Below are 20,553 nucleotides of genomic sequence, written 5' to 3' on the forward strand. Positions count from 1 at the left end.
TGCTTATTGGGTAATCCGCCCCTGCTCAGGATCAGCCCCAGGTTTCTCCCTTTGAGTCACAGAGGGAGATGGTGCTCGATTGTGTCTCTACCTTCATCCTGCCCACTTGGTTCCCTTCAAAGGGGTCTCCCACATCGACTCTGTGCAGAGATTTCTCTCTCTGGGAGCCTGAGCCGGCACTGGCCACAGGTCCCTGCACCCTCTCTGCTTCCTCACCTCCCGGTACATGGGGGTTCGAGAAGTTGGCCCATGGGTAATCTCATGTCTCCAGCCAGCCCAGCGTGACAAACATCTGTTCGATAGTCAGGGGCTGGCAGGTGAAGAATGTAACGAAGTTTACCTTCCCTCCCCACCCTGGCTCCAGCTCTAGCAGGCACACAGCGGCCAGGCAGCTTCTTGAGGTTCCCCCGCAATCGTTCAGCCCAGGCTGCTGGGTTTCTTCTCCATTTGTGCTCAGCTGCCCCACCTGGCCCTCAACTTCTAGGGTAAAAGGCTACATGAGGATGATCAAGAATGGAAGTCTCTGTTCTAGAAGCTCTGGGGGTTTTTATCGTTCGTTAAGTGGGGGGTCAAAAGCTAGAAGTAAACTTTTTTTTTTTAGATACCTGTTAGCTGCTACAACTTTTAAGTCAATCATGAAAAAAAAAAAAACCCCATAGCTGTTGATTTGATTCCACCTCATCATATAGGCTCATCAAAGGAGTTAATTAATACATGTGAGGCCATTTTAAAAAAATATAAAGCATTATGTAAATAGAAAGAGTGGCTATTAACATGATTCCCCTCCTAAGACCCACTGAGGAGTAGATCTCAAAGCATCTGGGGTGCATGTGTGTGCATGCATGTGTATGCACGTACATGTGTATGAGCAAGTGTGTGCACATGTATGTGAGTGTGTGCATGTGTGTGCAGTGTGTATATGCATATGCATGCATGTGAGTGTACGTGTGTGTGTGAATGCATATGAGTGTATGTGCGTGTGGTGTGTGTGTGTGAATGTCAGAGCCAGGGCAGGAAAAACCAAACCCATTGCCGTGGAGCCAATTCCGACTTATAGCGACCCTATAGGACAGAATAGAACTGCCCCACAGGGTTTCCAAGGCTGTAATCTTTACAGAAGCAGCCTGCTACATCTTTGTCCTGAGGATCGGCTGGTGGGTTCAAACTGCCACCCTTTTGGTTAGCAGCTGACCATTTAACCACTCCTCCACCAAGGCTCCTCCCAGGCCAGTGAAGGAGATCATTACTGGACTGGTAGGTTTGTTATCTAAGGACCAGGGTTTTCAAATCCCAGTCCCACCACTTCCTAACTGTGGGACCCACACCCATCAAATGGAGGAGCAAACCAAGTTGTGCATGTGGCAGGCCTGGTGAGCATTTTGTCATGGTGCTGGCGGAGGGAGGTGGATACGTACTTTCATAGCAGCTGAAGTGGGAGTTGAAATCCCAGCCATGATCTGTCGGGCACCCCTTGCTGAGTACCTCTTCCATCCTGTAGCACCTGCATCAGAATTTCTCCAGAGCGACTGACTATCCCAGGACATAGTGGGGGCTGCAGGGACTGCAGGTGGGCGCAATCCCAATCCTTGCCACCTACCGTCTCACCAGGAGACTGGCCCTTCCCAGAAGCGTGCTCCAGGGCTGGGAAGAAGCCACCAGGCACACCATCCGGTTAGCTGTACATAGCCCGTCTGTCTAAGGGCCAGTACCAAAGGGCTGTGTGGGCGTGTTCTTGCTACAAGGACCAGGAGGCACTCAGCATGGGAGCCCAAGCTCAGCAAGTAAGGGGAGGACCAGGATTCCGTCCCAAAAGTTGAACTGCAAAGCTGGTATCTCACCCTCGTGTTACACCAACATCATCCTTGACAAACATTCCCTGGGAACCTACGGCTGCTAGCTTAGATCTGAAGATGGCTTGTCATTAGGGAGCTTGGAGTCCGGGTGCAAGGCTATGTTGGTGGTGTCTTTGTCTGTCTTCTCTGAGTACAACTCTAACTCTAAATCTAACCCTAAACTGCAAAAACAGTTCTTCCTCTGACCCTAACCACCAGAGCCAGGTCAGAGGTCACAAGTTAAAGGGCACAGTCCTCCAGACTGCCAGGTCTGCACAAGACCTTAGACGCCAACTGCAAGCCTATGGGTCCCCATGACACCCTCACTTATGACCTGGTGACTACAAATTCTGGGGTTCCCTCTGCCCCCTCAGGATGCCAGCCATAAGTTCAAGGGTCCTCAGGGGTCCCTTCACTTCTGACCTGCTGGCTACAAAGTCAGGGATTCCCATTACCCTCAAAGGTTTGGTAATTTATTAGAACAACTCACAGAGCTAAGGAAAGTGCAATACTTACAATTACGGTTTTATTATAACAAAGAGGATACAAATAAAGAGACCCATAGGGTCTGGTTTGGGAGGGTCCCCAACACAGAGCTTCCATGTCTCAAAAAAGAAACTTCTCGCCCTCCCAAGCACCGATGTCTTTCACCAACCAGGAAGCTCACCAAGCTTCTGTGTCCAGTTTCTATTAGGATCTCATTATATAGGAGTGATTGATTGAATCATTGCCTACATAGTTGAACCCAACCCCCAGCTCTTCTCCTCTGAGGTTGGGCTGATATCACATGGTGGGTCTTTCTGGCCTTGCCAGCCCCCACCCAAGAGTCACCTCATTAGCATAAACTGTCAGGTGTGGTCTGGAACCCTCATGAACAACAAAGACTCCAATCATTGGGGAAATTCCAAGGTTTTAGAGGTTATCTCTCAGGAACCAAGGATAAAGACCAAATCCTTTGGGTAAAGTTCATTGTAAACCCCACAGACGCAAGCATGCAAATAGGTACATAGATACAAAAAGACACATGTTATCATGGACAGGTGAGAGACTCTTACCTGAAAATGTCCTGTCTTCTTTTCCCATCTCCCTTATTCATCAAACCAGCTAATCAAGGTGATATTGCTTTCCTATTGCCTCATCAAATTTTTATCCTCTGTCTAGACGGCTAAACTTAAAGACACTGAACTATTTTGAAAAGAATCTGTAACTTATCAGAGCCTTCCAACTCAAGCCCTTCACGAGAGTCTGAGTACAATATTTAGGAGTATAAAGTGTTTGGTGGTCGTAAGATGGAGACCCATGCTTTTCTCTGGCCAAGGATTATGTCGACAAAGCCTCATTAGCCATTTTTCTGGACCACTGGAGAAATAGAAGGCAAATTAATAGAAACCAACGTTATTTGGGTTCAGAGATTTTGGCCAACTATTTTATCATTATGTCAAGTTTGAATTGGGGGAGGGGGACCATAGGAAACTATTTTGGTGTTTAGAAAGCTTGAATTAGGAACTAGTCACTGCCCCTATCCCTACAAAGCTGTGATTTGCTAGGCACCCCACCCCCTTCAAGAAGCCATATTTATAAAGATTTCTGCCTGGTGATGGCCTGTCCCTTCTCATTCCTTCTCCCATGCCTGGCAGCTCATGGCAGAACTAATACCATCATTCTAGCAGGGAAACAACTTGAGCGGGGTAATTGCAGCATCACGCGGTGCCCTAGTTTTGTTCAATTATTCCTGTGGGTGGTGGCTGGAGCAGCAGCTGGAGAGCCAAATGCCCAGGATCCGACCTTGGCTCCAGGAGGAGACTCAGCACCCGTTCAGGAAAGCAGGTCAATTCCATTCCAATCAAACTGGAAAAACAGAAATTAGAGAGTAAGAACAACTTTTGCCATTCCTCCCCCGACTGGGTGTCCCATCTCTCCAGCTGCAGACATAGGTGGGTGCAGCCTCTTGCTTTTTACCCTCACCTGCCTCTCTACGCTGCAAAAGCCCCTCTGTTCCCCTGAACTTGCAGCACGTTCTGGCATTTGGTTCTACCGTTATTAAAGGGAAGTCTTCAGGTAGTTGTTGCTCTTAGTTGCTGTCAAGTCAGCTCTGACTCATGGCGACCTTATGTGTAACAGAATAAAACATTGCCCAGTCCTGTGCCATCTTCACAATCCTTGGCATGTTTGAGCTCATTTTGTGGCTGTTATGTGAATTCATCTCATGGAGAATTTCCTTCATTTTCGATGACCCTCTACTTTACCAACCATGATATACTTTTCTAGCAATTAGTCTTTCCTGATGACTTGTCCAAAATAAGTGAGCTGAAATCTCACCACCTTGGCTTCTAAGGAGCATTCTGGTTGTATACCTTCTAAGACCAATTTGTTTATTCTTCTGGCAGTCCCCAGTATAGTCGGTATTGTCCGTCAACACAATTCAAATGTATCACTTTGTCTTCGGTCTTCCTTTTTCATTGTTCAACTTTCATACATATACACATGAGGCGATTGAAAAGCTTGGGTCAGGCGCACCTTAGTCATCAAAGTGACAACTTTACTTTTTAAAAAGAGGTCCTTTGCACTAGATTTGCCCGATGCAAGTTTGTCTTTAGGAGACACACCTAAAACCTGGCCTCCCACAAAGCCTGGTCAAAGAGCTGCTCCCTAATCACTCTTGGAGTGATCTTGCAGAAGCGATGGCCCAGCCTCATCTGGGTGCCTGGGTTTATCTAGGCCAGGTGTCCAGTGGGACCCAAGGCTCCGGGAATGCTCAGACATTACAAACACAGTTCTGAAATATGTACAGACTTCACACATTTCCAGAGAAAGAATCTGGAGTCTTCATCAGTTTCCTTAAGTTCCTTTTCAACTTGCTTATTGTTGATGTATAGAAACCCAGCTGATTTTTGTGTGTTGACCTTGTACCCTGCCACTTTGATGAATTCATTTATTAGTTCTAATAGCTTTCTTGTAGAACATTTGAGGTTTTCTATGTATTGGATCATGTCATCTGCAAAAAGGGATAGTTTTACTTCCTCCTTCCTGATATGGATACCTGTCATTTATTTATTTTCTAGCCTAATTGCTCTGGTGTGGACTTCCAGAACGATGTCAAATAGCAGTGGCGAGAATGGGCATCTTCAGCCTTGTTCCTGATCTTAACAAGAAAGCTCTTGGTCTTTCTTTATCGAATATGAAGTTAGCTATGGGTTTTCAATAAATGCCGTTGGTTATATTGAGGAATTTCCCTTCTATTCCTGTCTGGTTGAGTGTTTTTCATCAGTTTCTCAAAGGGGCCTGCAACCCCAAAACAGTTCAGAACCACTGGCCAGAACCTTCAGTCCTTTTTTGCTTTGTTGTCAGTCTGCTTGTAAGCAAGTTTATAATTTCTCACCACAGTTACTTTCCAGCTCACGTAGGAAATTTTACCTAAAACTGCTAAATAGACCGTGTCTCCCTGCAGAATGTGTACATGATACAGCTGTGGCTTTCTCTCCAGCTGTGGTTATAAAGTCAGGCTGCTCTGGCTTGCAACATGCAAACAGTAATGAGGGCACTATTTGATTATTTCATGGATTTACAGAGGGAAAAACTAGGGGAAACCTCGTTTCCCTTTTTGACACATGTATGGGTTTCTTGTAGCTGCCGTGCGTGACAAAGTACCACAAATTGTGTGACTTTAAAAAACAGAAATGTATTGTTTCACGGTCTGGAGGCTACAAGTCTGAACTCAGGGTGTCAGCAGGGCCCTGCTTTCTGCCAAGGCTCTAGAGGAGGATCTTTATTGTCTCTCCCGGTTTCAGGTAGCCCCCGACTTTCCTTGCTTGGCTTGCAGTTGCTGCATCTCTCCAGGGTCACGTAGCTGTTTTCCTCTCTCTGTGTTTCTTCTCTTTTAAGAGGGCCCCACTGAGGATGGATTAGTTTACCCTACTCCTGGTGGTACAGTGGTTAAGAGCTACAACTGCTAACCAAAATGTGGCCAGTTCAAATCCACCAGCCACTCCTTGGAAACCCTCTGGGGCAGTTCTACTCTTTCCTATAGGGTGGCTATGAGTCGTGATCGACTCGACGACAACAGGGTTTTTTTTGTTTTTACTGCAATATGACCTCATGGTAATTTAACTCATAACATCTTCAAAGACCCTATTTCCAAACTAGGTCACGTTCACAGGTACCGGGGTTTAGGATTTCAGTATAAATTTGGGGGGACATAATTCAATCCATAACAGCACAGCAGCACAGTATGTTTAAAGCCTGTTTTGTCTGTCATCGTTTTTCACATAAGAAGAAGGGTCACACTCTATATTCTGTGCTGTGTCTCTTGGGTACCCTGCCCCTTTGGGAAATGAGACATGTGCAAGGTCAGAGTGTATGTAGGACCCTGTGCCCCAGGTGATGCTCTAGCTGCTTTTCATACATTCCCTCATTTCGTCCTCACAGCAACCCCTTATGAGAGAGGCAGCCTTATGAGCCTATTCTACAGCTGAGAAGACTGAGGCATAGGGAGTTATATCACAGGCCCAGGGTCATAGAGCCAAGAAAGTCAAACCAGGATTTGAGGTCTGGCTTCAGAGCCTCACCCCTACTCACTGCCTAGTCCAGTTCACCTTCCTGAAGGAGACACCAACTGCTATTAGGTTCTCATTTAGGGAAAATCCCAGCATCCCTCCAGGAACCAGTAGGCTGGCAACAAGACTGATTTTAATTGGAAACTTTATAATGAAATCTTGACAATTTAGAGATAAATTTGAGCGGCATGTTAAACTTTGTTCAAATTGCTTACAAGTGTCATCTCCCCCAACCCCACCTCCACCACCCCTGTCTTTGTTGGTAGTTGCCTTTGAGTCTATTTTTTGTCTCATAGTGACCCCATGTGACAGAGTAGAACTGGCCCCATAGGGTTTTCTAGGCGGTACTCTTTACAGAAACAGATTGCCAAGTCTTTCTCCTATGGAGCCGCTGAGTGGGTTTGAACCACCAACCTTTTGCTTGGCAGCTGAACGCTTAACCATTGCACCAGCAGGGCTCCTTCCTGTGGGAGAAAGACCTGGCAATCTGCTTCGGTAAAGATCCTATGGGGCAGCTCTACTCCATCATATGGCGTCACTATGGGTCATAATTGACACAACGGCACCCAATAATAACATTGACGTAACTGGGCATTCACCACCCCTAATCTAGGGGGGATATTGTAATCAGGGAAACCAAGGCTGCGGAGGGTCAGAGTGGGGTGGGTCAGACTCAGGTTTGAACCCCATGCCGCCCTCCCAGGGAGCGTGCTTGGGTAGAGAAGGGAAGAAACTGACGTCAAACACGCGGCATCCAGAAAGTCAAAAGTGTAGCAGCCTTGGGAAAACCAGGGACCATGGGGTAGGAGATTGGGGCTCACCCCTCTGGCCTCTCTTGCTCTCTGACTCCCCACCTCCCAGAAGGAAGTCACCCCAGGGCTGGCCCCCGGAGGACGGGCTCCTTGGCCAGGACACTGGAGCAGGAATACCTGCAGGCAAGGTGAGGCTGAGCCAGATGGGCTGGGCCTGGCTGAGGCAAGAACCCTGCTGGCCACCCTGGACAGACCTGGCCCTGTGCCTCCCACCGTGGCAGAGATCAGGAGCCCAGGGTACTGCCCAGGGGAAAGTCCCAGTGAGCTCATCTGTAAAGTGGGAATTGTGAGGTCAGGACAGGGCGCGCCCCTTCACAGAGCAGCTGGGGAGTCAATGTTGGGACACTTGAGAGGTGCCTGGTGGGTACGTCCTGAACTCGGTGAGAGGAGCTTGGCCTCCCACTGCCCTGAGGTCCAGCAGCCTGTGCCAGGAAGGACCCGTCCTTGACAGAGTGTGCACGCTACACAGCCTGTTGGTGTGAATTCTGGGGTGTACCCAAGTACAGGCCCTCGAGACGCGCAGGGGTCTTGATGAGCCATGATGGGGCCTGGGCAGCCATGGCAGCAGCTCAGCTAATAAGGATGTGTCCTGTGGGTGATGATGAATGCTCATCAGGGTCTCTGGACCTTGGCCCGTTCAGGCTGCAGGTCACCACACAGGCGGGGCCTCAGCCTGCGTGCAAACCACACCCCATGGCAGCATTCTCATCCCCCACATCAGGGAGGCAGAGAGATAGGGCCGCCGGCCACAATCCTTCTAGCCCTTTCCAAAGAGACTGGGAGTAAACATCACAAAATCACAAATTCAACATTTAAAAAGAAAGAAAAGAGCTTCTTAGCAGGAGGAGGCCCATGGACAGCACCATAGGCCCAAATTACCCATGTTTTAGCCCATAAAACTAGACAGCACCATTCACAGATGTTGTCACTGTCTTTCCTTGGTCACCAGCACAGCCAGGCCCACAATGTGCTGTGCCCTGAGGCGTGTGTGGCAGGAAGGGGAGCTTGGCACTCTAACCTCCCCCCATAGCCCCTTCTGGCCTCGTTGACCAGGAGGGGTGCAGCTGGCCTCGGGAGCCATAGGGGACCAGGACGGGAGCTGCCATCCTCGCCCTGCCTGCAGGGAGCTCACAAGGTGTCTGTTTTTCAGGAATTTGGGCAAGTCTGGCCTTCGAGTCTCCTGCTTGGGGCTTGGTAAGTGTGGGGCTACCGCCTGGAATCCCTCCCCCATCCAGGGAGAGCAGGGGCTGAGGGAGGGCAGGAGGGGGCTGCCCCCTCCCCGGGGAGGCAGGGTGGCCACAGCACCCAGAGCCCAGGATTCAGGGTGATTTGGTTGCCATGACAACCAGGAGGCAGGTGAGAGGGAGGGGAACAGATGCAGCCTCAGCAATGTGGTTACTAAAGCAGCATATGAAAGATGCAGCCAAAGACCAGCAAGTGCCAGGGGCCCTTTGCACACAGGGCCCACTCCTTTACCCACCCCCCAAAATCCAAGGACCACCCTCCTCTCGGGCTGTCCTTACGCAGCAGGGTGGGCATCACAGAAAAAGCCCCTCACGAAGGACAGTCAGCTTCGCCCTCCTTCCTTGTCCCCCAGACGCGGGCTCTGCTCCTGGTATATGCTGTCACTTCCCTGTACGCACACACCTCTCCCTGCCCAGTCACACGAGGACATGGGAGGTGGCTGGACACCAGCCTCCCCGAAAGTTCCCTGCTGTGGATCCCTGAACAGAAGCCATGTCAGCACAGCCTCCCACAGCCTGCACCTGGCTGCTTCCTCCAGAGGCTCGCTGGGGCCTTGGCTTGGTGTTCCAGGAAAGCAGGACTTGCCCCAAAGCCAGGCTGAGCACACTGCAGAGCCAGAGCAGTATGGCGCTGTGGCCACCCCTCCTGGACCCTGCAGCATCACAGGAGTGAGTTCAAGCCCCACGGGAAGGTTCTCTAACTGGGGCCTCTGTGTCTCTTCCAGGAACATGGGTGACCTTCGGGGGCCAGATCACCGACGAGGTAAGATGGGCCCCCACCTTAGCACCAAGGAAAGCAAGAGGCCAGTTCTGACCAAGGGCTCCCTCTGCTGCCCCAGCCCCGTGGCAGGCGCTCATCCCCACGTACACGGTAAAGTCAGTTGCGTAAGTCAATGAGCCTGAGCCCTAGGAACTGCCATGGCTCCCTTTTTCCTGCTTTACTTGGGCGCCCAGCCCCCACGGGACAGCAGGAAGGTGAGCTTGTGGCAGTGACTAACAAAGGGAGGCCAGCCCCCCTTACCAACCAAGTACCATGGACTTTCAGCAAGTCTCAGAAGGTCCCAGAAACTCAGGTTTCTGCATCTGCATGACATCCACTTCACAGTTAGCAGTGGAAATCCAGTGAGCACCGCTGCTTTCCAAATACTAAGGCCTGGAGCAAACTATAAGCTGCTCCCACAGAGTGCACACACCTGAATTTGAACTTAAGTTCCATAAATATTTGTTGGAAAAAACCAGTTGCCATCAAGTTGGTTCTGACTCCTGGCAACTCCAGGTGTGTCAGGGTAGAACTGTGCTCCATAGGGTTTTGAATGGCTGGTTTTTCAGAAGTAGATCACCAGGCCTTTCTTCCAGGTTGCCTCTGGGCAGACTCAAACCTGCAGCCTTTTGGTTAGCAGCTGAGCACATTCACGGATTGCACCACCAAAACCAAAAAAACTAAACCCATTGCCATCAAGTCAATTCCGACTCATACCGATCCTATAGGACCCTATAGAACTGCCCCATAGGGTTTCCAAGGAGCAGCTGGTGGATTCAAACTGCCACATTTTGGTTAGCAGACAAGCTCTTAACCACTGTGCTACCAGGGCTCCTACACTACCCAGGGACTCGGATATTTGTGAGGGTCATTTAAAATACAGATTCTGTCATTTTTTTCTGCCATTGGAAGAGACTGAGCAACCTTGCATCATGCTTTGCTCCTAGCTGTGCCCATCCTATGACTGTCATTAACCGTGGGTGTTGCACTCGAGTATGTTTGCTGGGGCTTGTCTCTTCATAATTTGATAGGAAGGTGGGCACAAAGGCAACACCATCTCAGTGCTGTTGGCGCCCCGAGTCTCCCTAAAGGACAGGGCCAGCACCGTCCCAGGCCAGTTGCACTTCTGGAACAGGGGTGAATATCTTGGAAATGAGAACAGCGGCATTTGCTCATCAGCGGTTGTATGTGCGTTTGCCCTACTTACCATTGGAAAGGTTGCATTTAAAAATTAATCAGTGCCTTGATTTCGATACCTTGTTAGCTGTGATTGCTGTTAGTTTTCAAAGGAAGAGCTTTGCTTCCGTCAAAATTTAAATGCATTTCAGTTGTGCTCTTGTTCATGTTTATTGCGATAAAAGTAGCTGCTTAGAGAACTGCTTGCCTCTGGCTTTGAGGCTGCTGGGTATGTGTCATCTCTGGGTAAAGTCAAGAGTTCTTAAGTGATGGGTCATCAGCAACTGCAGGGAAACAGTCTACCTTGGGCCACCAGATCCATTCCAAGCACAAGCCTGAGCCCACAGGTTCCCTCTGAACAAGTCAGGCCTGACACACCAGCTTCCCTTTGGATAGAGTTACTGAAGTAGCAGATGCAAGAATCCTGTAGGGGGCGTAACTTCATTCCTGAGCGGCATTCGCTACCTTCCTGTGATGTCCTTATGGGAGAGATAGAGAGGAGTGGTCCGAATGATAGCTGTCCAGTGAGGTGAATTTCACACCGACAAATCAGTCACACCCAAAGAGGATTGATGAGTGATCCAATGGCACTGCTGGCTGGCCCTGGCCTCTGCTGGGTCCCCATCAGGAACATGGTGACATACATGAAGGCATTGGGAGCCGTTTCTAGATGACACAAAGCTGGAAGATGAGCGTATTCAATAGATTGACAGAGTCAGGTTCTGAAAGGTCCTGGCAGGCGAAAATGATGGAGCGCAGGAGCAAGACAGGATTTCAGCATTAAATCCTCCATTCAGTGTCAAAACAAATCAATATCTCAAGTGTGAGGGGCCCGCCTCACCATGCCTCAGGTGAATAACCGGGGTTTGATTCTGGCATTGGCTGCCTGATGAGTCCAAGCCAGTGGGTAAGATGACCTCGAGGAAACAAGGACCATTGAGATTGAAGGGGACCTGTATGCCACCCAAACCCTGGAGGCCATGGGTGCACCAGGCATTCCAGGTGGGCAGCCCATCTGGAATACCACGTTCCTCGCTCAGCCCCTGTCCAAAGGAAGGCCCTTGGCATGCCAAGGAATAGAAACAGAGTCTTAGTTTTTTTGTTCTTGTTTTTGTTTGGGAGAGGTTTTCTTTGTTATTGTGGTGAAAATATACACAGGAGAAATTTGCCAATTGAGCAATTTCTTCATGTATAATTCACTGACATTGATTACGTTCTTCTGGTTGTGCAGCCGTTATCCTTTTCCAAATTATTCTCCCACCATTACCATAAACTCGGTGCCCCCTAAACAAAAATTTCCCCTTTCCCTCACCCCTGCTCCCACCTCTGGTTATCATGAGTAATCTTTGGTTTCTGTAGATCTGCTCATGTCAGATCATATTGTATTTATTCTTTTGTGACTGACTTATTTTGCTCAGCATGATGTTTCAAGGTTCGTTTATGTCATGGCTTGTATCGGGACATCCTTTCTCTTTATGCTTGAGGAGTCTTATTTTTAGGGTTCTGCTGTGTGCAACACGCCCTGTCGGAGTGTCAGGGAAATTCAGAAATGAAGGACTGGCAGGTTAACTCTGGCAAAACAGTATTCTAAGGCAGGGTCGGCAAGTGACAGCCCACGGGCCAAATTTGGCCCCCAGCTTATTTTTGTATATAAGTTTTATTGGCACACAGCCACGCCTCCTTGTTTACATATTGTCTACAGCTGCTCTGTGCTTTGGGGGCAGGACTGCGTAGCTGCAACAGAGATGGTCTGGCCCACAAAGCCTAAAATATTCACTTTGTGGCCCTTTCCAGAAAAAGCTTGCCGATCTCCATTCTTGGGAACCCAGCAGCTGTGTGGCTGCCATGTGGACTAAAGCTTAGAATTGTTCCATGCCATGCCAGAGGCAAAACTCAGGCCTGCCCCGGAGTAGAATGAACAGCCCAGTGAGGTAGGAGTATCAACCAGAGCTCGTGGTTTACAAGACACCGTCCCATACATGACTCAGCTGGTTCTCACAGCAAACCCATAGAGAAGCAGGCAGCGTCAGTCAACCTGACACCACAAGGCCCAGCATCAGGGCTGCCACGTATAGAACCGGGTTTCTGTCCCCTGGCTCAGTGTCCCTTCGATGAACTCAAGCTACTCCTCCGCCCCATCAGAGCATGTGTTCAAGAAAGACCAGGCAATATACATGATAAGAGTCATGGCCTTGAACGTTACATGGATGACCTCACCCGTCCTCCATGAGCACAGGGAGGTAGACATTGTACCCCATGTCAAGGATGCTGAGGCTCCCTGACATGACTGGCACGGGAGGTACACCCTGTGAGTGGGGAAGAGGAACTTCACTCAGGGGTCTCCACCTCCAAGCCTGCGGCCAGATCCCAGGTAGGGGGAACTGCACTAGGGCAGGGATGGTCTCCTTGTCCCCCAGACAGGGGTGACAGGGAGGCAGCCCACTGGTCCCTTGAGATTCCTTCTGACTTCAGTTGCTGGGACTCTGACATTGGAAATAGCCTCAAAGTCACAAACGAGAGGCTCCATTAAATCAGTAGATACACCCACAGGGCGGAAGTCTCTAGAAGTCACATTTTGAAGAATGACATGGGGGAAGACCCACAAGAGTGCAAGTGCAAATGCCATGAATACAGCAGTTTATACATTAGAGATGGAATCGATCCGCATAGAAAGCCCTGGAAGAGGAATTAACACCAGAATCCCAGCAGTAAAAAAATCGTACAGCTCGGCCCTAAAAACTCCCTGATTCCCCAGTTCTTTCTTGTCTGCCATCATCCAAGGTGCTGTCCAGGGTGTCATTAGGCTCGTATTTGTTTTTCTCTTTGCTAAGCAGCAAGTGGAGTGAGTACTGCACAGGTGAGATCAGGCTCGCTGCTCCTGTGTCCAAGCCTGTGGAGCTCTCTGCCTGGTGAATCGGCTCCAGTGGCTGTGGTGGGAGAGGGAGGAGCAGACTTATGCAGATTCATCCAGCTTCCCTCGTCCACAGAAGGGCTGGGCCGTGGTCACAGTGGTCACCCTCCAGAGCCTAGACCTTGTCAGTGAGGGAGGAGGAGGCCACCCCGGGTGGGCACAGTGGAATGAGGACCTTAAAAGAAATACTGCAGCCAGAAAGTTCCTTAGAAGTGAGAATGGCGAGACTTCTGCTCCTTACTTTGGACACATCATCAGGAAAGGCTAGTCGCTAGAAAAGGACATCATGGTTGGTAAAGCAGAGTGTCAGTGAAAACAAAAGAAACCGTCCATGAGATGGATTGACACAAGGGCCACGATGATGGACTCAAATGTACTAGCGAACATGAAGATGGCATAGAACCAGGCAGCATTTCATTCTGTTATACATAAGGTTGCATGAGCTAGAGCCGATTCGATGACAAGTAACAAAAACAACAAGGAGTAACATCTGGTCAACAGTATTGTGCTTGGGCTCGGTGGCCATTCATCAGTCCCTGTCTGGGAGCTGCCACCACACGACACCATGTCACTTACGGCAGGGAGCACACAGTGCCAGAAAAACACCAGTCGAGGCCAGAGAGCAGATGACAGCCTCACCATTAATGAGCAACAGGGCCTCAGTCTCCCCATTGGCAAGAAATAACGATCCGGTCCCCTTGCGGGTGCTGGGGAGGACTCTGCAGGAGGCAGCGTCCCAGGACACATTCCACCAGTATCCATAGAGCTCTGTGATGATCCCGATGCAGAGTCCCCGCTCTCAGAAATCCACAAGCCGCAGGCTCTTCCTTCACCCGTCTTGTCTTTGTTCTCCTCTGCATTGTTACTGACAGAGGCTGACAGACCCCTCTGGATTTGCATTGGGCAGAGCTGAGCAGCCTCCTTCCCTACGCAGTTGACGGGAGAGGGTGAGGGGAGCAGGGAGGGAGCAGAGGAAGCCGTCCAGGACCCTGCTGGCAGCCTGGGGCCCTCTCGCCAGCTGGACCTGGCAGTGCCCATAAATAGCCCTGGCTTTCTCGTTTCAGATGGCAGAGCAACTGATGACCTTGGCCTACGACAATGGCATCAACCTCTTCGATACAGCAGAGGTCTACGCTGCGGGCAAGTAGGTGCCTTTCCTCATGAGGATAAACAGTGCAGGGCTCAGCTGCCCTACAGGCAGCGTCCCTCCAGAGGCCTGGGCCCCTAGAGTTCCACGCTCCATGCCAAGGGTGTTCATAAACGTGCTTCCCCCTCTGCTTCCTCTTTGAAGCTCTAAGTGGCTTCGGGGAGGTATTGTTTCCATGGAGACACTTGGACACTGGTCACTGGCTGAACTCCTTGTGTGTCCAAGCACCAAGATGTCCATGGTCCCTTTGGTGCCAACAATGTCATGCTGAGCAAGAGTATGATGAAGCTGTCTCCCAGGCTCTCCTGACACACAGTGACCTGTGGCCAGCCCCACATACCTGACATGCTCACATCTTAATGGGCCATTAGGGATGTGGGGGATGCAGAACTCATCAGAGCAGGGGCTGCATCTGCCCGACCCCCACCACCACCCTATTGCTGTGGGAAGCGCTTCCCGGCTTGGCAGCTAGCCGTCATGCCTGATTATGTAAAAGCTCAGCCCTCTTCAGCCAGGCCCGCTGGCTTCGATTTTCAAGACTGGCTGTAATCACATCATCCACTCTCCTGCCTTGAGTTTCCAAAAGTCAGCTTTTGTTTGTGAAATCATTTTTGGCACTCTCCTCGGCCTCCCTTGGGCCTCTTCTGGCCTAGGCTGAGCCAAGTTCCTGGCAGCTGGGCTAGCTGCAGCCCTGGCCTGCTGCACCGTGGCTGCAGGGCTAGCACCTGCCCAGTCTCCAGCGGCCTAGAGCCCAGGGCATCAGGGACCCAGTGCGGGCCTCTGCTCAAGGCATGACCGGGGCCTGGGGAGTGGACAGCTCCGGGGCCTGCACTGGGCTCCCAAATCTCCTCCAGCCCCCATCAGCAGCCCTCTGCCCTCCTGACACCAAAGCCCCTCCCACCCCTCCAACGGGCAGCAGCTTCCCATCAAAATGGATCGCTTTCCAGACAGACACATGGGTGAAGCTGAAGGGTCACAGGCCTGAAAGCCCAGTGCAGAGGCCAACGAGAGGCAGCCCACAGCCTGAGCACCCTGGCCTCTTCCAGCCCTGCTCCTGCCTGGGTTCTGCTGCCCACTAGAGCGTGGGGGTCAGGGACAGCGCCACGCAGCCTCCTTCTCCAGCTCCAGATAGCCCAGCCCCTTGTACGGAGTCCCGTATGCTCCCTGTCCCAGCAACTGCATTCTGCTCTGTGTCCCCGTCCTCACATCCCCCTGATTAACTGGATACACAGGGCCCTGGGCACCTCTCAGGAAAAGGACTTTGGGAGCAGCTTCTCAGGGTTGCTGCCCTCATCCTGCCCCTCCACTCCTCCCCTGGCCACTGCAGCTGCTTCTCAGTGCTGCCTAAAGCTAACCTGCCTGCTTGCCCCCCATCAATGCATCAGCACCAGCAGCCACTCTGGCAGGAAGCTGGTCACAGTCCAGTGGAGGGGCGGGGGGGCACTGTGATTCTGAGGCAAGAGAAGCTGCTCCATAGGAACTGTCAGCAACTGTCCCTCTTGCCAGCCAGGGTGGCCAGCATGTGTGTTCCTGGGGCCCTGTTTCTTCTCCTGACCCTAGTTTAGGGCATTTCCCAAAGGTGGCAGGATTTCTGGGCCCGACTACACAAGTTCACGGGCATGAGCAGCAGGTTTTAGCCAACTCCAAGTCTATGCTTCTGGAGCTCCGAGAGTGCTGCTGGATTCTTCTCTTCCTCCTTTCCCAATCCTTTGTCCACAAATTGGGGCTGAGGAACAAAAAGGAGAGGCCAGGGCTGATGGATTTTCTGTGCATCTCGCCCATCCATCAGGAGTGTGCAGAATGTACGCGAAACAGCTTGCAAATGAGAGTCCATTCTTTTCGAGTGGATGACTCAGGCGTTGTTATCATCAGAATGTGGCCTGGGTATGGATCATTCTCCGTCTGTTGTTTTTGCTCAGAAACATTTTGCCATGAGCAGAAAGTTCTTAAAAGTTAACCCAGCTCTGCAGTGGCAAGTGAGGCTGGCACAGCCCGCCTGTGACCCCTGCTGGTCCAAGTTTGGCTGCGGACCCAGAGTGACGCCAGGCAGAGCAGACAGTGGTTGGTGTGGCATCGGCATCTGTCTGCCTGTTGTGCAAAAGCAAGAAACAAACAGGATGTGCAGGCACACACACGCACACATATATGTATGCACACGGACACGCCGCACACGCATGCAAACAGCACATATGTGCATGCAGCACACACACGCATACTCTGCTGGCAATTCAGCCCCTGGCCCGAATAGGTGTTGATTGTCTCTGAAAACAGAGGGTGCCACATGATGAATAATTTACCTTTTAAAAGATATACTTGTCTGGAGATTTCTTAATCAGCCACCAATCACCTCCCCGGTGAATTCCAGCCAGGCAGGGAAATGGGCCCTGGCCTTCCCCAGCAGGACACTGGTTCCTGCAGCTGCCCTGCCTTCTCTGTAGGCCCCACAGGAGAGGCTGCTCAGACCAGTGCCTGCAGGGGACACATGCCCACGGCCGCCCACCTTAGTGGGGACAGTGGCAGTTCAGCTCCCAGCCTGGGCTCTGGATAGCCTGCCATCTCTCTTCTCTCTGGAAGTTGGTCCTGGAACCAAGGTGGATTCTTCACAGCTGCTCTCTGCCTGGTGGCATTTTCAGAGGGGGATGGAGTGGCCAATTGTCATGGTGGGGCTGGGTTTGATTTTCTGTAATGCTAATGAAATCCCTGTGTCTCTCTTGTTCTGCAGGGCTGAAGTGGTCTTAGGAAACATTATTAAGAAGAAGGGCTGGAGGTAATTACTGTGCGGTCTCTGCAGTCACACACAGGAAAAAGTTTCCAGAAGGCTGAGGGCAGAGCGGGGGGTGGTGGCACAGGGAGAGTCAGAAGTGCCCTGGGGTTCCCAGGGGTGAGCTGGCCTCCCTGGGCCTGGAGCCCGGAGAGTGTTGGCTCTAGTTACTTTGCCATGGGAAGAATGGAAGTTTAGGGGGTTGCTCTTTCCTATTTACTAATCCATCAGTCCCCTGTGCAGCCAACCCATCTTGCTAAGGCCTGGAAATCCCAGAATTTTTCTTGGGAATAGGAGAATGTTCTAGAATGGAGGCAGCCCCATGCCTCCTCCAGGGGAGGAGGCGTGCATGTTGCTGGGTGGCCACCACAAAGAGCAAGGGTGCCAGGGACATGGTGAGTTGAGAAAGCCCCCCTTCTCTCCCTATGCGCTGAGTCACCAAGTGGGGTTTACATTTCAGTTCTCCAAGATGAGGAGGCCACTTTGCTTGGGAGAAGTCATGTGACACCGACTGTGTTGCCTGAACCAGGGGTCCACCCCTCCCTAACTTGGGCCCCCCTGCCTTTGTCCCAGATCATCCACATGGGTCCAGAGCATGGGGGGGGGGGCAGGGGGCAGAGTAATAACTTCCAGAACAACCTGTGAGGCAGAGCTGTGCTGTTGCCGAGGACCTGGGGGGACCCCTTTCTCCTCTTCAGCTGGAGGGCTTAGGATCAGAGAAACATGGGTACCAGGGAACAGCTCGGAGCCAGTGGACCTTCCATGGACACGAATGAGTGTCTCTGGCTCTAGAGACCTCGGGTCCACATCTGTGAAGGGGGAACAGTCAGACCTCCCTGGAAGCACTGTCTGAGGGTTATTAACTGGCTGTGGGTCTGTAGAGCACTCAGACCAGGGCAGGCCTTGTCTTCACCATGGCCCCTGGCCAGGTCTCTCAGGGCTGGCCCATGGAGAGGCAGTGAGCCCACAGGCAGCAGGGCAGGAGCCCCATCGGCCCTTGTGTCCCAGGGGCCTGACTACCCTTGGGGTAGACACAGCCCACTCCCACACGGGCTGAGCATTGCCTCCGAGCCCCCAGCCATAGCTTTAGCTCAAGTGCAAGTAAGCCCCGCGGTCCATGAGCCTTTATTTTCAGGAATGTCCACGGCAATTGTGAAGCCAGGCCCTTCTGCCTGCCTGACCTCTCAGGTGCCGTTTAGAGGCTCAGCCCCCATTGGCCAGGCAGCCTCTGGGCCCCAGGGGTATACCTTCTCCTGCTTCACCCAAGCTGTTTCTTCTTGGCTGTAACTGATCCCAAAATAAATTCCTCTTTGCCTCCTAATTAAAGGACATTGCTCATGTTAGCAAAAGCTGAGTATGTCTTAGGTGACTTTGCAGAGAGAGAAACATGAGGCCACCCCTCCTACAGGGGAGGGCAGGGAGGCCATTGTCACCTCAGGGACATCCTCTGTTGGGAGGGGGTCAGGTCAAATGTGGCCTGGAGGGTCTGGCTGACCCTGAGGCCCTGTGAAATCTCAGCTCCATCATCATCACCGCACACACCCTCAGCACAGGGTCACCATTGTCAGCATTTGCCTCCGGAGGATTTAAAGACAGAGAAAGGAAATTCATCCCCTTCCTCAGGGTTCTCAGCCTCCAGCCCCCAAACCCAAAATCCCGGCAGCTTTGCCCAGCTGTCCCTCACCCCCACACCCCGGTCCCACCAGCCCTCTCCCCACCAGGCCTTCCCACACCAGAATTTCTTAAACCCCCATCATGGCCTATAGGTAAGACCCATGTAGCTTGGGCTCCTGTTTCCTCACTTCCTGTTAGATCTCCACCCTGGCCCCTCTGTCTGCCCACCAAGCCCTGAACTTGACCTCCTTGGAGTCTTTGCTTGCTGCTCCACCGTCTCTACCAGAATCCCTTCCTTCCCTGTCCCCTGACAAACTCATCTGGCCCTGTATTCCCTCAGCCCCTCTCACCCTCCCAGCCCAACTCCATTAACACCTACTGTCCAGGCAGTTACTTGGTTTGTTAGTTGCATTCGTGGGTCGTCTCCTGGTTCCATGGGGAGCCCCACACACCTCCATCCCCTTCCAGTTACAGAAGGTTTCTCGGAGCCCTGTGTGAGAGTGGACTGTGAGTGGGGACCTCAGAGAGGCCTGACCCAGTAGCACCCCCTCTTCTCTTCCATTTTACAGACGATCCAGCCTTGTCATCACCACCAAAATCTTCTGGGGTGGAAAGTAGGTGCAACATGGGGCCAGCAGGCGGTGGGAAGGGATGGGCGCCGTACCCCCGGTTCTGCTGAGACCCTGATATCTGAGGGCAGCAGGGGAGGAAGGGAGATGGCGGGGAGCCCCCAGAAGGCCAGGTCCCCAACAGGGGAGGGGCTGGCATTGGCCGCCGTGTTAAGGAGGGGGGTCTCGCTGCCGTATGCAGTGCAGATGCTGCCTCGAGATCTAGGAAAGCGGCTTTAGTTTGGGCTTGGTCTTTTACTCTAACATTGTTTAATTTTTATTTTTACTTACATGGGTTGTATTTTTCTGATTACAAAGACAAGATTCTAAAAATTCTGAGAAACAGAAAAACGGGGGAGCTGTTCAGATCTCTCCAGATTCCACTGCCAGGCTGTTGGGTCTGGCTCTGGCTCTGGCTTCACTCTGGGCCTGGACAGAACTGGGTTCAGAGAATGTCAGCTCTGTGTTTAGAAATTATGCATGTAATTCATTCTAATTTTTTTAAAAATCCAAGCCTAGCAGAAGGTCAAATTGAAAAGTAAAACCCCCACCCTACTCTGCCCCACTTTACCCTAAGACAGGCCTGGGACCAGGGCCCACCCTCCTCTCAGGCACCCACCCTCTCGGCACCCATAAACCAATCTACACAGCCTCTGCTGTGTCCCCAAAGTGGGATCAGCTGCATGTACTGGGTGCTGACCCCCTTTTTGCCTAACATTGCATCATACCCATTTTCCCAAAACGGCCTGTTTTTCAGGGCAGAGACAGAGCGAGGCCTGTCCAGGAAGCACATCATTGAAGGTGAGGAGGAGCTGGCAGCATGTGGCCTCCTGAGCCCACGGGACCTGCCTGTGGGCGTGTCAGAGTGGACGTGGACGGCAGTTACACACCTTTGTTGTTGATAGTCGCCCTCCAGTCCATTCTGACTCACGGCAACCCCGTGTGTGCAGAGTAGAACTGCTCCATAGGGTTTTCAAGGTTGTGACCTTTCAGAAGTAGATCGCCAGGCCTGTCTTTTGAGGCATCTCTGGGTGGGTCTGACCCATCGACCTTTCAGCCAGTAGTCTAATACTTAATCATTTGAGCCACCCAGGGGCTCCACTTATACAGTGGAAGGCCCCAAGCCCTGGGTGTA

At 51.6% G+C, this 20,553-nt stretch overlaps 1 protein-coding gene across 13 annotated transcripts in view; it reads left to right on the plus strand.

Moving 5' to 3' along the window:
• KCNAB2 (potassium voltage-gated channel subfamily A regulatory beta subunit 2) overlaps nt 1–20,553 on the plus strand; it is a 111,117-nt gene that overhangs the window by 76,232 nt on the left and 14,332 nt on the right. For 12 of the 13 annotated variants that reach the window (XM_064281150.1, XM_064281158.1, XM_064281157.1 and 9 more), the window contains 6 exons: nt 8,348–8,391; nt 9,167–9,204; nt 14,353–14,432; nt 17,158–17,202; nt 19,380–19,424; nt 20,176–20,219. In XM_064281150.1, coding sequence (XP_064137220.1) covers nt 8,348–8,391; nt 9,167–9,204; nt 14,353–14,432; nt 17,158–17,202; nt 19,380–19,424; nt 20,176–20,219 — 296 coding nt within the window. The other variant, XM_064281159.1, reaches the window with a different exon arrangement.

The sequence above is a fragment of the Loxodonta africana genome, chromosome 3 (genome assembly GCF_030014295.1).
Source record: "Loxodonta africana isolate mLoxAfr1 chromosome 3, mLoxAfr1.hap2, whole genome shotgun sequence".
Lineage (NCBI taxonomy): Eukaryota > Metazoa > Chordata > Mammalia > Proboscidea > Elephantidae > Loxodonta > Loxodonta africana.